This window comes from Nelumbo nucifera, chromosome 2, assembly GCF_055504915.1.
Source record: "Nelumbo nucifera cultivar China Antique chromosome 2, China Antique-T2T, whole genome shotgun sequence".
Taxonomy (NCBI): domain Eukaryota; kingdom Viridiplantae; phylum Streptophyta; class Magnoliopsida; order Proteales; family Nelumbonaceae; genus Nelumbo; species Nelumbo nucifera.
In genome coordinates, this window is record NC_142650.1 from 69,022,565 (window position 1) to 69,038,640 (window position 16,076).

At 30.2% G+C, this 16,076-nt stretch overlaps 1 protein-coding gene across 1 annotated transcript; it reads right to left on the reverse strand.

Annotated features, from left to right (window-relative positions):
• Positions 1-2,907: 2,907 nt before the first annotated feature.
• On the reverse strand, positions 2,908-4,222 carry LOC104601518 (uncharacterized). The gene is made up of 2 exons (XM_088899294.1): positions 3,891-4,222; positions 2,908-3,647 (listed from the first exon to the last, which is right to left on the reverse strand). Exons 1-2 carry the CDS (start codon positions 4,030-4,032, stop codon positions 3,376-3,378), a joined length of 414 nt encoding a protein of 137 aa, XP_088755420.1. The 5' UTR covers positions 4,033-4,222; the 3' UTR covers positions 2,908-3,375.
• Between the last annotated feature and the right edge of the window lie 11,854 nt (positions 4,223-16,076).

The window sequence follows — 16,076 nt, forward strand, 5'->3', positions numbered from 1 at the left end:
TAATGATTAATTGCATGGATTATATGGAGGAATATGTAACTCAGAGACTCCATTAAGTGCTCGTTTGGGAGAGCTGATACTCAGCCGTTTATCGCTTTTCAAGGTGGGCCTCACAAGGACAGCCGATAACTTATGCTTTCTTGAAAATTCAGGAGAATCCAAATTGCCTGTCAGTCAGTCGTTTGAAGGGCTGTTCAGTTCGAATTTCTTTGAATAGCTTATATGGAGTGCTTCAAAGTAGCTGAACCAGTTTATCTGAATCTTCAACTCAGACCTCCCAAACAGTTCCTAATTTTGATTGGTCAAAGCTCGGCCGATATCATATTTTCCGACATCATAAATTTTCCTTAAAGTGAAAGGAAAAAAAAAGAACGATTTCCTAAAAATTGCTATTTGTCTTGCTTGGTTGCTGTAAAATCTACCACCCAAAATCTCAAAACCAGATTGTGGGTGAATACCGTGACTCCACATCTGGATTATAGAATTTTCTGTATATCCGATTCGAGTCCGATATTTTGGATTTGGATTGTCAATGATCAGATCAGATTTGGATGTTAATGATTCCAGTCTAATCCGACCCGATCAATTACAGCCCTACATAGAATCTAAACCAAATTCTTTCAACACTGATTTCAGTATAAGTGGCTGAACTGAAAGTCTTATTCCCTTTTCTTTTATTGAATAAGTTTTCAAGGAGGTTGATTCCTCAATGGCTGGAATTAAAGTTGAGTAAATTACTATCTATTGGGAAAATTGGAGTTATAAAATTTGGAGAAGCTCTAAAATGTATTTAAAGTCATTGTCTTTAGAATGTTATTTGCCCCCACTCAGTTTTATTGAGTTTGTTGTTAATTTACAGGCAAATTCATTCCTATGATACAACAGAGCTTTGGGTGAAAAAATACAACCAGCAAAGTTGAAAAATCTCCAGAGAAACCTTATATAAGATAGAAATAGATTGAATTGAACTGAGAGAGACAACAGTGATTTCAGTGAGATGTGACATGAAAAACTTGTATATTCGTCTTTGTATGCATCCCTTTGATCTTAGAGAGTCATCACCAAGAGAAATGTGTTGGTTTGAAGAATCCCTTTGCATAGTCACTAAAACTTTGTGACTTAATAGTTAGTGGCTGTTAACTTTTAAATACTGCCCCTTGATCATACCCAATCAAATCATGGCAATTGGATTAACTTAAAACATCAATGGCCATGGTTCAACCTTTAAACCAAACACACCCCTGTGATTTGCAATTTTGCAAATTACAAAATTTGTTATCTGCAATTTTGCAAATGTAGTCTTTGGTTTGTTTCTTCACATCAAATGTTATTGCACCAAAAAATTAACTCTGCTTCTCGTGAACCACACAAGTGTGAGAAAAATGGACCTCTAAAACATCTCATTGCACCACATACGTGCAAGCGCATTACACCGTGGGACAAAGTTTGAAAGAAGAAAACAAGTAAAACAGAGTTTTATTGGGAATTTCAAAACTAGTTTTCAAGGTGCATGTCAAGTGTGTTTTTCCATGTAAGTTATCAATCAAACCCCATCTAGAGATTAAGGTTCAACACTATTTACTTGAATCTTTTATTGTTTAATTATTTTATCCATATAAGATGAAACAATAAGCCGTTTATTTCAGCAACTTCAACTTCTATCAAGTGGATCCTTTTAACAGCAAATCTATGCCCGTTCTCAACTTAGACAAAGGTTAGCTTTGGTTGCTACTATTTTTCTTTTCCTCACATGACATCAAGTGCTCGTTTGGAAAGGCTTTTCACACAGCAGTTTCTCATGTTGCAAGTAGGCACCACATAGAAAGCCCTCAAGTAGGGGTGTAATTTGAGCAATCTCAGGTTGGTCTTTTCTCTTTTGTCCAAATTTGAATGGGCCCATCCCGAAGGTCCAAGCCCAAAATGAACCCGGATCTCCTGCCCACATCTATCACAGCCACACATGGAGAACATCTCATCCTCTGCATAGTATTATGCAGGGGAGATGTTCCCAATTCACAGGGGGTGGTGTGTTGTAGGTAGGCATGGGCAGGGTTCTTGTGGGCAGGAGATCCGGAGTCGCCCGAAACAGTGTAACTAACTCAGGCCAACCCAAGTTGCATCCCTACCCTAGCCATGTTTGGTGAAAACACAGAAAGCCAAAAATGCACATTCATAAGCTGAATCTGAAGAGGCTCAAGCAATGCAGCTCAGCAAGCAACAGTGAAGCCCTCCCAAATGGGCCATGGACAGCATCCCCAACTCTCAATCATAAGCATTTAAGAGGTAGGTGTTAGAAATGGCAATTTCTACCTTATCCAGTGGGTACCTGCCCCTACCCTTCCTGACGGGGTGGGTTTTTTACTTGAAGAATGGGTTTGTAGCGGGATAGATTTTGGGATACTACAACCTGTATAGCTATGGGTTGGGTTTGGTATTAAGCTAAACCCGACCCACATATTGCTTTTTATATGCCTTAATCAAATAATTGGAAAATTTGTTATTTTTTTGTGTTATATTACTTATTTATTACTTATATATGACAAGAAATAATAGGAAATTAGATGCAGGTTCGAAACCCAACCTACCCCTACCCTTGAACGTGGGGAGGGTAAGGTTGGGAGGGTTTTTCATTTTCATGTGCAGGGAGGATTTGGATTTTCAAAATCTAACCCGCTACAGGTTTTGGGGTGGATATGAGTTGAGAGATTTAGAGAGGTGGGTAGGGTCTAGAATTTACAACCCCCCCCCCCCCCCTAAACCTACGCCGTTGCCATCCCTAATAGGTATCAATGCATAATTTTTCTAAAGTTAGTAGAACCCACCCTAAATTTAGGGGATAAAGTGTTGCATACATATCTCAAACCAGAAAGTGAAGGAATTCAATTACTAAGAAAAACAAGTTGATTAAGCCAAATACCAATCCTTGAAATAAGAGAAAAAATTGGAATACATGCTCTAAACTCCTCTTGTAGAGACCGATGCTTTATTATTTACATCTCCAAAGTCTACTGCTTTTGTACAAGAAACAAATTAATGACAACAGTCACAAAACTAAGAGGAAAATGATAAAATACCATACAATATTTACAAAAAAAAAAACACTTAAAATTGAACTTTGCATGGTTGGAAAATGTTAAGAAAAAAAAAATAGTTACAAGATTGAGAGGAAAACGAAAATGTTTAAAACATTTGAGGTGGGGATTCAAAAAAAAAATACAAATGAAAATGGAAAAAAAAATAGCATACAAGATTTACAAAAGCAAAAAACTCAAATTGACTTTTCATGGGAAAAAAATGTCAAGGGGAAGAAAAATATTTTTAAGGGTTTTGGATGAGTATAAATTGGAGGCAAACTCTTTCTCAACTGTGAAACTTTCAAAAGTATGGTAGAGAGTATCCTTTGAGCATTCTATATTCTAAAATCCCTCTATAGAGAGCCAGCCTGTTAAGTGGCATGTTCTCTAATTCTCCAACAGGATTCCACTTTAGGATGCCATGCCTTGCTGGAAAATGGTTGGTTTTCGCTGGATTTCTCGAATGTTGTCGTCGGTATTCTTTGTTGTTGGATGATGGCTCCACCACATCCTCTGCAAATCGAACTCTCTTCTTGGCTTGACCATGACATCTCCCATGTCCATGTCCATGTCCTGCAAATTTTAAAACAATAGAGAGAGAGAAAGAGAGAGAGAGAGATGAAAAATATCTCAATGAGAAACAAAAGATAGCCAAGACCCACCAACAACCAAATTCTAATATAACATTTTCTTAAAAACCCATTAAAATTCAACCATAGAAATGAATTTATTTATCATCTCTACAACCCCAAATTTCAAAAAAAAAAGCTTAAACCAATCTTTTTAATTAGAAAAATGAATGAATGAAAGTGATACCACGTAATTCTAGTTCAGCCTTTTTCATAAATTCTGAAAGAAGACGCTTATGCAATTGGAAAACAATGAGAACTACACTTCCTGAAACTGCAAAAGCTGCCATGAATCCCAGTCCTGTAACACTCACCATCTCTTTATCCATCTTTCTCTGCTATTTCCTTTCTTCAAACCCAGACCCAATTTCAATCTTCAATTCAAATATCCAAACACTCCTCTTTAAAGAAAACACAACGACGAAAGCAACAAATGTTCACACATCAATCCATTATTGAGGGGAGGGTTCATATATCTTCTCATCTTCTCTTATGCCTATTGACTTCTTTGGACCTCTAATCGATTTTTAGACTCTCTCTTTGTAACCAACTAATCTCTTTCTTAATCAGAATGACCCTTATGCGCTTGTAATTCTAAGAATTGACCTCCTTTCCAATGGTCAGTAGCCAACGGAGGGGTACAAGCCAGAAGTGAGTTAAACAAGAGGAAGGGTATTTTTGGTAACTGACAAATGATCTAGTTAATTTAGGCAAAATAGAACCCAAAACGCATAATCGTAAACCAAAAACAAGACTCCCAACCGCTCCTCCTTCTAGAAGCCATTTCAATCTCCAACTACCTACCCTCCTTAAAAGAAGTGTTTATTTTTCCACGTGGACATGCGGCTCAGATGGTTGCAATAGGATCAACAAACTAGCTTTGTAGGGTAACGTGTGTTCGGCAATGCACGTGAAGGAAACAAATCAGGATCTGCCACACAGTTTCTGTAATCACCAATTAGATACAACGGTTTTTGGACATAACACATTGATTTCTAGCGATTGTGTTCAACAATTACATGTAGAAGATGGGACTAAACCCAGGATAAGTGGATAATTTACACCAACAAGAGAGAATTCCTCACATCTCTTACATCTATGCATTGGGAATCAAGGATTTTACATGATTAAAGTCTAAATTCAACCAGACAACATAATGGGTAAGGTAGAAAAAAAATGATATCACTGTTTTTCTTTTTGTCAAGATCGGGGAAGTCTGAATTCATAGTTTTTTTTTAATTAAGAAATGGTTCATAGGTTCATGTTTCCAAAAAAAAGTCTTGGTAAAAGAACTATTTTTTAACTTCAACCTCTCATTCCAATAAAATAGGTATCCCACTTTTAAAAAAATATTTAAAATAAAAAGATATATATATATATATATATATATATATATATATATATATATATAATCACTTCATATCCATGTCCTCGTCTCATTTCCACCAAGGCAGCCCCTACCTTTGACCTAAAGTTGAAAGTATCGGAAATATCAAGTGTATCAGAAAGGCAATTTTAAGAGATGTATCAGAATATACCTTGATACGTATGTGTATCAGAAAAAAAATAAGATACACATAGATATGCATAGAAACACTATAAATAATTCAAGAAGTCATAAAAAATACATCAATAACACTAAATATAAGGCCTCAATGAGGTGTACATATATTAAATTAATATATTATAATGGTTTTTATGTAAATATACATCATAGTTAATTATATTTTCATTAAAAAACCCTATGCTTAACTACAATTTATAAATTATACATCATAGTTAATTATATCCAATCATAAAACATTCATTTGCATAATCTCTAATTGCAAATATAATTAATAATTATTTCTTTTTAAATAATTATTATTTAGTTTTTTCAAAAATTATAAAAATCAAAATAAATAAGCATTACATAATATAAAGAAATTTCAATTACTCTATGGATATTATTTTCAATAAATAAACATTACATAATATATTAAAAATTAATTATTAATTATTTTTAATTCTAAAAATATAAGAAAATTAAACACATTATTAAAAAAGAAATTGAAATTGCTCTATAGATATGATAGATAATCCATAGATCTAAAACATAATAAGTCTTTCTAAGCAAATAAAAATATGTTTCCAATTTTTTTGTAATTTTATATTTTTTCCAAATCTCTTCATAAAATTTTCATAAATCTACTCATAACACATAAAATGTGATTCTAAACATATTTAATGTAGGTCATCATTTATTTGAATATTTTTCAAGCATTCAACGAAAAAATCATAAGATATTATGAAAATTTGAAAAAAATTACCTATTTTTGTAATATTTTTCAAAACTTTAAAAAAATTCAAAAGCATTGATGATTCACACGTATTTTTCTGCATATCTAGCACTTTATAAATGAGATTTGGAATTTTAGAGCCATTTGAGGGTGAAAGAAGGTTTGTTTCAAGGGAAAGAAGTTTTTTCCCCTTTTGTTTTTTTTTCCGTTTTTTGCCTATATCTTTTTTGTAGCATATATTGATACACCCGATACACTCCCCGATACACCTCTTATACAACCCGATACGGGTCTAATACAGTGGAAAAAAGACAATACCAATGATTTTCCATCGTATCTTGTATAGGAATTTGAAAGATACAATATGATATACCCCATATTGGGTACATCATGTCGAAATTTGAACCCTAATATAACCTTATTGGGTTGGGGAGGTTGGGTACATAGTGAGGAACATGATACTTGGAAGGCTTTGATTATTACATTTATTAGTACTAGTTCATTGGTTATAACAAGTTTTTTTAGGCATATCGTCTTTTCTGTATCATAATCGAATCCAAGTGTATATTTTTAATATTATCATTATCATTATAATAAAATATTAACTCCCATTAACATTTATTTAATCGTATTATTGAGTATAGTATTCCTATTTTTGAATTTTGTTTTTCTCGTGAGGTCATAAAATATAATTTGAACCACTACATTTCTCCTTATTCAATAACCTCTCATTGAGTCTTACATTTAGGTTATTAACTCATATTCTTTCATTGAATCCTATATTAATTATCCATATTAAAAAAATAAGTGTAACAAAAATTAATTGTTTTATTGACGATCAGAGTAAAATACAAGTTTAAAACCAAACAAAAAATGAAGTTGTTTTCTATTTGGTGGCAAGTCAACATTTCAACATTTTTGGTCAAAATGCATTAACCCTTGATAGCATAGTTAAATAATAATAGTAATAATAATAATAATAATAATAATAATAATAATAATAATAATAATAATAATTGAAAAGATGAAAACACATAAATGTATAAAATACAAAAAATTATAGAAAACATTTGGACACTTTTCTAATATCATATATTCATTTGTTAAACAAAAATAAGTGTGAAAAATAAGAATAATATTTTAAAACATAGAAATATAAAATAATTATAAAAAAATTGAAAACATATTATTTACTATCATCATCATCATAAAAAATTGCCTTGTGCAAAGCACATGAGCATGTAGATGCTATGATGTGCATGTGCAAAACTTGCCAATGATCTAAAATGTCAAATCCATTGTTAAATTATGAATTTTAGGGCAGATTTCTTAAACTACCCTTATGGTTTAGCTAATTGACTAACTCTACCCTTATGGTTTAGCTACTTTTGCAAATCCCTATGCATACAGATTTGCATAATAGGGGAAATGCTGAAGTTGTGCCTATGTGGCAGCATTTATTCAATAAACGCCTACGATTCCAAACCTACGCAATATGTAAACAATAAGGGTAGAGTTAGTCAATTAGCTAAACACTAATGATAGTTTAAGAAATTTTCCCATACTTAAATGTATATGTATATGCATATGTACATTTTTTTTGGCAAATGCTACGATGAACCAATCTAAAGGTGGGACATCACATGTGACATCTTCAACTGTTCAACATTTTTAATGTATTTAATGTAAACCAATTAAAAGTGTGGAATATTTAATGTGATTGCTTCACGGTGCAGTTTTTGCATTGCAATCACTCTCATTTATTCTTATCACTTTGAACCATGTCTTTTGGGCCTGCCCCTAGTCCTTCTAACCCTTCAACTTGTAACTGGTCATTTTTTCTTATAGGTGGTTTAGGTGATCTTAGACCAAATGTCCTTTTAGTCTACCCCTAGTTCTTCTATGCCTTCAACTTATGAATGATCATTTTTAATTTCTTCCAGGTGTTGTAGGTGGTTCTAAATTGAATCATCTAAGTCTATTTTTTCTCATTTTACCTATGAAACTACTCATAAATTCCTTTGAAGTATTTCATTTTTAACCCTATTCTTTTCTATTTTTTCCGCCCATCCTTGGATATGCATTCTACAACACTCATTTTTTGGTCATGTTTCTTTATTGTCCAACACTTTGTTTCGTAAAATATTGCTGGCCTTACAACTATTTTATAGAATTTCCTTTAATCTATTCTCACCACATAAAAATCCAAATGCACCTCTTCATTTTGCCCATCCTTCTCTAATTTTATGAGCAAAATCAACCTCAATCTCCCCCTTGTTATTAATTACTGAATGAGGGTATCAAAAATTAATTAAATGTTGTATTGAGTTATCCATTAATAAAGTTGGTTTGAATGTAATATTTTAGGGTAAATCTATGATTCCAAAAGGTATGATACTGGAAGAGCTTTGACCAATCAGAACCCTCTCATGAATTTTGATGAATACCACTAATTGGTTACCACTTTTATTTTTCCGATATCATGTATTATGGGCATCATAGTCAAACTCTTTAATTGAAGAGTCACTAATTCAAGTTTAATAAAAGTTTATATTAAATATTTTGTTCACAATATACAGAATTAAGTAATGTCATGTTAGTTCATTTTAATAATAATTTTGTAATTTTTAATTTATCAATACTATTTCATAATTTCCAAATGCATTTTAATTTGATTTGAATCGTATTACTCTAATGGATAATACTCAGGGGTTGTAAAGGAGAAGGCTACCTCTTTTGAAGCTATGGAGATATAACGGTTGTTTCAGCTGCATTGCTCTAAGTCTAGACATATGGTAAAATTTCGAAAATCAAATATGAATATAAATGAATGAAATTTGAATGGCTTTATATCCAATTCCATCCAATCCATTTACAGAGCTAGAGGATCTGTTTAGAGAGTCAATATCTCCTACACTTTTTTTCTTACATTAGAGCACTTGTCACAAACTCAATGGAACCATGTAAGTGTGTAGGAAAATTTGGAGATCCTAATAAGACTTTTTGGAAGTGAAATGTGATTGACAGGTTCAAAGACAATAGTGAGATACACCAAGCTGAAATGAGAAGTTCTCTATAACAGCTTGAAGAGAAGACTTTGGTGGCATTTGATAAATCTAAAATCTGAGATTTGAAATCTAAAAAGTTAAAAAGATATTAAAAGTGTCTGAAATCTGAAAGGAGCTATGATGCTTTTCTACTTTTTAAATGCTCTAAAGTCTGAATAAATAAGGTTGTTTGTCTTGGATCAGACATTCAGCATCTGATGTTCATTGATTTTACTATTTTATCCCCAAAACAAACTATTTGATAATTTTGAGTTCAATTTGCACTATTTCATATCAAATAATTTATGAAATTCAAAATAATATTGACATAATATGAATAACAAATAATAAATAACACAATTAAAATTATTAAAAATAATTGATGACTAATAAAAAATATTAAAGTAATTAATACTTCACAAAAGTAAAATAATTAATAATTAAAAAATAACACAATTAAAATTTTAAAAATATTTACATAATTAATATTTAATAAAAATTAAAATAATTATTAACTAATAACTCGTAATTAATAATTAGTAATTTACACAAATAAAATTTAAAAAAATTAATTATTAATTAATAAATAACACAATTAAAATTAATAAAAATAACTAATGACTAATAAAAAAATGATAAATAATTAACAATTTAAATATAAAATTAAAATAATTTTAAAAAATTAATAAAAATAATAATTAATAAATAACACAATTAAAATTAATAAAATTAACTAATTACTAATAAAATAATTAATAATTAAAAAATTACACATAAAATTTAAAATAATTTTAAAAAATTAATAATTAATAATTAACATAACTAAAATTAATGAATAACACAATTAAAATTGAAATAATCAACATAATTAAAATGGCATTCTCCATATGATTCATTGTTTTTCACTTGTTTGGTTTTCCCAATGGCCATATTAGTTGTGTTACTGGAAAGGCTCTGAGATTGGAGACTTCCTCACAATGTAGCCTATCGTGAATTGTATAAGGTTATCTTTACTTATCTTTATCTCTAAACTTGCTACTCAACTATTTGGCTCCACTCTTGTAAATACATCTGACAAACATCTCTTGATTGTTGTGTTTTCATCTGTAAGAGTGGTCAAAGATGTATAGCTGTTAAGGTTGTCTTGGTGATTAATCTCATCCTAGGATTCCATCTATTATGTGAAACATGTTATTTGAATTCTAGATCTCATCCTATAAGGATCCAAATCTGATTCAATTTCATCATTATCATTAGCACTTCACCTATAAGGCCCACCAATTCCTTCTTATGTTAACCCTAGACAAAAATTTTCTAGTCAACAATTAAGAAAATAGTTGGTCTGTAATTACAAGGTTTATAGAATTTCCTATAACAAAATTTGTAAATTCTCTCTTTATGTTTTTTTTCTTTTTTTCAAACCAAAATCAGTATAAAGGATAACATCCATCTTGCTTCATTAAACTTTGTAGTTGATGCTCTTGTCAAAACTGTTGGACCACCAGAGGATGGCTGTGATATCACACTAGTTGTGATGGATGCCAAGCATAAAGGAGCAACATTTTTCCAAGAGTACAGGAGAGAAGGAATTCACCATTGCAATGCTAAATTTTGACTTGCAGGTAAATATTCCATCTTCCTATCCTCCCGTACACATCAGTATAAATCCCTTTGTCTTCCTATGACAGATTGAAGATTCTACTCCAAGGTGTTTTCTCCTAACCTGTCATCCTATTGAGAATGCATGATATTTCCAACCCCAAGTTTTCTCTATTGTAATCTCCCTGGACCTAGCTATTAATTAGAAACAAAGATAGCTCCTCAATCCAGGAGTTCCAAGACTATCTAATGAGTGGTTGTCTTGGATTTCTATAGTCCAATAATCACCCGGCTAAAATCAATAAGTTATTGGTTTGATAATTCATTTAAAATAGTATTGTGATAACAATTAAAATCATAATGTAATCTTGTTTCCAAAACAAAGATAGCTCATCTCATAGGACGATTACTCCCATGAGATTTTCAGGAACAATATGCATATGCATTTTACTCCTAAAAGTAATAGATAAGATGGATTTCAAATGAAAAAGTGGTTTGCAGTTAGGTTGGGCTTGGAGTTCATGGTGTGAGTTATTATGAATGAAAAAGCCAGAAACATATACAAACATACAACCAAAAAAAAATGATAACCAAATTCATCGATGTTTTGGAGATTATAAGAACTGTAATTAAACAAATCAAAATCAAAATAAAGAGTCGTTTAAAGTGCAGTTGTTTGAAGAAGAACAACTGTAAACATAAAGATTAGAATCAAAATCAAAATAAACATAAAGATTGAATAACTGTAAGCCAACATTTGTTAAACATAAAGTCATTTGAAGAAGAATATCTAAACCCTATGAACAACCATTTGAAGAAGAAGAAGAAGAAGAGGAGGAGGAGGAGGAGGGGGATACCTTCAATGAGACAAGCAACGACCTTCAGTTGAGACAAGCAGAGATCTTTGGACAAGACGAGTGGCAGTCGTGAGGATGTTCCTTTCAGAGAGAAAACACAAATGGAGGAAAATGTTAGGTTTTGGGGTTAACAGGGCCAAAATCAAGTCATTTCCATGTCTCTTGGGCAGTATTTTCGACTTTTGGCTTGCTCTAAAACACGTCTGAGTGTATTAAGAACCGTCTCATGAGCTTTAAAATTCATATCTGAAAATGAGATTAAGACCCATTTTCAGAAGTAACACCAAACGACTTGATGTCTAAAAAACTTGATTTTCAGACACCAAACCTCTAAAAAGCGTTATCAAACACCCCATTTATGTTTGTTGAAGTTCCTCAGTCTAAAGCATGAGAAAACCAGAAAAAAAAAGTTCAAGATTGCTGTTGTTGAGGGAGGAAGAAGTCAGACTGTTAAGATTCCTTAGTTTGCAACTGCTTAAAATTGAACCATAAGGAGCCAAGCTACTACTGCCTTGGAGAAATTAGTACACAAAAGGAGTAAAAAGGCTGCTGCTGCCCAGGAGAGAAGACTATAACTCCTCCAAGACTTGTCAGTTCCCACTGATTTTTTTGAGTGAGAAAAAAAAAGGATCTAGGTGACACAACTAGTCCGAAATCCTTCCAGACAGAAGCCTCCAAGAAGAACTAGGGTTAGGGTTGAAGAGCACAACCCTAACACCAATCAAAACACCCAGAGAACAAAACCCCTAATATGCCCAACAAATGAGCTAGGAAAGAGCAGAAATTGTAGAGCAGCCTGCTTTGATACCATCTCAACAAACCCATAGCAGAATACAAAATTCTGGGGGTGAAGAATGGATGCTTAGATCCTACCCCAAGGGGCCCTTATATAGATAATGAAATTAGAGTATGTATAGAGAGTCCTTTGTAGGGAAACATAAGATAATTACAGAAAAGCCCTTGTAGGGGCTGAAGAAAAAATAATAAAATATACATCAATTAGATACAATACAATAGGAACTACGATAATATCGTACATCAGTGAGGTTCTTCACAATATGGATTTGACTAAGTGCCTCTTCTTTTTGAGGGTGCCAAGTGACCATCCAACATTTGATGGCTGATCCATCTTTTAATAGAAAATGGAGACAACTTTCTTATTTGAATCGAATTGACAATGGGGCCTACCATGTATTTTCTTATCATGGGCCAAACCCAACATGCAATCCAATTTATGTTTATCTATTAGAGAATATAAACATATTAAGGGCCCTCATCTAACAACTTAAGTTTTTAGGTTGATATTACAACTTATTTGACCAAGTGGTCTAGTACTCTATCATCTTTACTCTTATCATAGCTAATTAAATTTTAGCACAAGGTATGAGTGAGCATGAACTTATCCATGCTTCAAGCTTAATATACTTTATTTTCATGTGTGGGGAGCTGGTACGTTAGAGAATAAAAACCTATTCAAGTGTAGGGTTATCAATGGACTCTGAAAGTCCAATACTCGACTCGACTATGAATTCAATTATCCTAGATTTGGATGTTAGAACTTGCATACGATTAATATTCGGATTAGATGATTAAAATCCATTTGATAAAAAATTATTATGTTATATATATATATATATATATATATATATATATATTTGTAGTATAATTATATATAAGTTTATAATTGATAAATTTAATATTTTATATTTATATACATTTGTTATACATATATAAGTTAAAAATAACTGATTTTTTTCAATTTTTAAGTTTTTGGTCATTTTAAACACAATAAATGGTTGCAAATAAAATCCAAATCCAATCTAACATTTGACATGATAATCGAATGTGAATTCAGATCTATAGATTTCATAATCGGTTATGGACACAAATGCAGATGCAACTAGATATGATCCAAATCCAATCCGTTTGCAGCCCTATTGATCTCATTTAACAAATTCTAATGGCTTAGGCTTTTAGGTTTGAATAGTTTTTTGAAATTATTAATGCACTTTTGTTTTCTTATATTTATATCTATACTACATATAAAAGTGTGGATGTAGAGTGAAACTTTTATGGACTAAAATTACCCTTTATTTTGTTGTATGATAAAGGGTATAAAAGTTATTTTATTATAACTTTAATGCTAGCTTTAATGGCTACTAAAATGCCCATATTTGTGTACTTAGTCAATCTCTAATTATAAGGGATGAAAAATATAATTTCAATTATTACTTTTCACCTCATTTAATCCCCTCTTATTAATTCCTCTACTTAACATATCAACTCCCATTTTCTTTTATTAAATCCTATATTTAAATTATGTTTTACTAATAAATGCTTCAATTAGATATATGTTTAAAACTAATTCAAAACATAACCATTCTTTATCCAAGTAGTAGTTAAGCAATTATTCCATTTGAATCAAATTTATCAACCCATGAAGTCATAGTTGGGTAATAAAATTTTTAAAGTAGAAATAAATATAGAAAATTACAAAAATGTAGAAAAATTAGACACATCTATGATATTTTTATTAATCAAATTAAACAAATAAGTGTATTAAACAAGATTTATTTTTATTGATGATTTAATGAAATACAAAATTTAGAAATGAAAAAATATGAAATTATTTTAGTATTTGTCAAAGATCAATAGTTCAAATTTTGGGTCAAATTTTTTATCCTTTAATGTCATAAATAAATAATAAAAATTAATAAAATATAAAATTGAAAAAAAAAGAGAAAAAATACATAAACTTTACAAAAAATAACATTCAGGCACATGTATAATATCATATATTTATCATATTAAACAAAAAGTGTGACCTATTAGAATTATTTTTACATACAAAAATACAAAAAAAAATATAGAAAATTTTTAACACATTTATAATTCTATATTTACACTACTATTAAACATATGAATAAGATTGTGGAACTTTCTTTTGAATAAAATACTCATTTTTAATTTGTCTCTATTTAATTTTGAGGTTTAAATCATAAATTAAACTACTACTTTTCACCTCATTCAATTCCCTCAATTTAAATTTTTATAATTTTTTGATAAATGAAACAAAAAATATACACCATAAAGATAAAAACATTACAAAAATAAGAGTATATCCAATCAAGTAGGCTTGTTCATGATATTTGAAACTTCATAGCTCAATCCAATTATCACATATTTGTATGAGGTGTTTAGGTAATCAGATTTGGATCTTATAATCTACTTTTGATTAATAATAGAAACAATAAATATAATAACAAAAAAATAAAAAAAATACATAAAGTTTATAGAAATTTTTGGATGTATTATTACTATCATTATCATCCTCTACAATTGTCACATGCAAACTTACTAATTTACGAATGAGGGTGTGAAATTTTTTTTGACTAAAATGCCGTCAAATTGTTATTTAGTCAATCTCTAATTATGAAGGTTGAAAACGTAATTTCAATTAATGCTTTTCACCTCATTAAATCCCCTCTCATTAACTATTGTATTTATAGTATTAACTCACATTCTCTCTTATTAAATCTCATATTTAAGTTAATTTTTCACTAATAAATGCTACTAATTAGATCTATGTCCAATGCTTTTAAAAATACTAATAAAAATGTACACCCGTTGCACGTGGCAACATCAAATGATGATGATGGCGATAGTCAACAACCAAATGACCTTACGGGTTGAACCCTTAACCTATTTAACTAGGAAATTGGACTATGATTAAGACATTGATTCATTTTTTTTTCTTTGCATTTTAGCCATTTCTATCTTTACTAACAATAATTCTTATTTTTCAAACATATTTTTTGTTTAATATGAAAAATATATAATATTAATGCATGTTCAGATTTTTCTATAAAATTTGTAAAAAAATCTATATTTTTACTTTTTATTATTTAATTTATGAGATAATAAAAATTACTTATTTACCAAGAGGAAATGCAATGCTAATATATTGTTTGAATATTGGTTTTTAATATTGTGGTCGTCAATTATATATATATATATATATATATATATATATATATATATATATATATATATATATATATATATATATATATATATGTATATCATTTAAATATAATATATATGTTATTTATATTGCATTTTTGTAAACTTCTTATATGATGAAAATAGTTGGTAAAATACTTATTTTTTTTCTTTGTTTTAATTATTATATTTTCTTTTCCTGTTAATAATTTATTATTTTTTTAAATTAAATTGGGTTGTATTAGACTTGGAAATACAACATATTGATTAGATTCAAATTTGAATCAATATTTATGAGACTTGATCAGATCTTCGGATCAAATCAAATTCAAATATATATACTCTGATTCAAATCCGATCCAATCTATTTGCACCCCTATCAAACCACTTGCCCACAATGACCTAACTAATTAAATCATTGAACCATTTGACATGGTTAGTGGGGCCATGTGTTAGACATTAATGCTCTTTATTTTGTATCCTAATTTTTATCCCATTTCTATCATTAATGAAAATAATTCTCATTAATCACACATTTTTATATGATTAATATATAATATTATAGAATGTACCCAAAATTATCTACAAA